The sequence below is a fragment of the Echinococcus granulosus genome (genome assembly GCF_000524195.1).
Source record: "Echinococcus granulosus chromosome Unknown EG_S00143, whole genome shotgun sequence".
Lineage (NCBI taxonomy): Eukaryota > Metazoa > Platyhelminthes > Cestoda > Cyclophyllidea > Taeniidae > Echinococcus > Echinococcus granulosus.
In genome coordinates this window covers 57,393-58,663 of record NW_020170523.1, presented here as the reverse complement: position 1 = coordinate 58,663, position 1,271 = coordinate 57,393, and the positions used below count along the sequence as shown (strand labels likewise).

The 1,271-nt window shown below is 54.1% G+C and overlaps 1 protein-coding gene across 1 annotated transcript in view; it reads left to right on the top strand. All coding sequences in view use genetic code 11, as the record gives it.

Annotated features, from left to right (window-relative positions):
• Positions 1-27: 27 nt before the first annotated feature.
• The window catches only part of EGR_09325 (Transcription initiation factor IIA subunit), a gene marked incomplete at both ends in the record, with an annotated part of 3,478 nt that continues 2,234 nt past the window's right edge, over positions 28-1,271 (top strand). The window contains 3 exons of the mRNA XM_024498574.1: positions 28-87; positions 135-240; positions 336-824. Coding sequence (XP_024347005.1) covers positions 28-87; positions 135-240; positions 336-824 — 655 coding nt within the window. The remainder of the gene's footprint in view (positions 88-134; positions 241-335; positions 825-1,271) is intronic.

Genomic DNA, 1,271 nt, shown 5'->3' with positions numbered 1-1,271 from the left:
AGTGTCATTAACGATGTAATCGAGGGCATGAAGGAGACCTTCACTCAGGAGGGTCTTGATTTGGATTTGTTGGAACAGCTGCGAAAGGTACTCCTAATTCTTTCTCTCACTGAACTCTCCACTTCTGCCATCAGCTGTGGTCCTCCAAACTGGCTGAAACTCACGTGGCCGACCCAGAGCCCGTTGTTCAGACCGCGGTTCACTACGCGCAGCGTCTGCAAGCTACGCAATTTCAGGCAGGTTTGAATGCAGTCCGTGCGCAAATGCTGACACATGCTTGTTGGCTTGTTCTTTTACCTTATGTTCGTGTGTTTGTTTACTTGTCGTGCAACTAGTTTGTCGGACGATGGGTTTGTTGGTTAGTACATGTAATGCATTTGCCTGGCGGTGCTTGCAGCAGACGTGCGTGGGTCAGCAGGGAATGCCGATTCCCATTTCGCGGTTGCCCATCCAGCCGAACTCTTTGGCGGGTGTGAGTGGTGGTGGTGGTGGTGGGATGCGTACGCTCGCGCCGATCGCGCGTCCAAATGCGCCCTTGACGATGTCTGCGGCGACGCCGACGACAGGTTTGGTGTTACGTTCGGCTGTTGGCACGTCTGTGCAGGCACCCGGGACCACAGCGGGTAGACCACCGATTGTGTTGGCGGCGGCACTGAACCCACAGGCGGCTGGAGTGCAGCCACGTCTTGCCAACTCTCTTGCCGGCATCGCAATTCGTACTCCGCTAGGGGCCTCTGGACCTGGTCAGCCCGGTACGGCCACCACTGCCACAATAATTGGACAACCAACGATGGCCAGTGTCAATGGTGTTCCCACCATTCCTGGTAAGTGCGCATTTTTCTTTTTGCTCTACACATTTCCCTCCCCCTGGGATAATTTTTACCCCTCTGCTTGTCTGCAGTGCAGTGAGATGAGTGGGTAGCGTGGCGCTTCTCGACTGCATGCGTTGTTGATGGGATGTTGCATGCACTGTCGTCTAGGTCACTCCTGTATTTGGCATGATACGTGTTTTAAGCATTGGGAGGTGACACAAACGGTGATGGGCTTGGTGTGGAATTAGGGGGATCAGAGTATCCACGGGTCTGTGGTGTCAGACCTTCGTTGTGGTAAGGAGGGTGGGCAGCCATTGACGCTATTGGAGAGTGGAGTCTAAGAAAGGAGATGGGTGGTGAGACAGAGTAATTGCGTCTGTGAGGGGCGAATGTGGTGCGTTCACGGCTTCCCTCGTGACGGTTTTGTGTCCATTGAAGGAGTCAAGCAAACACAAATCG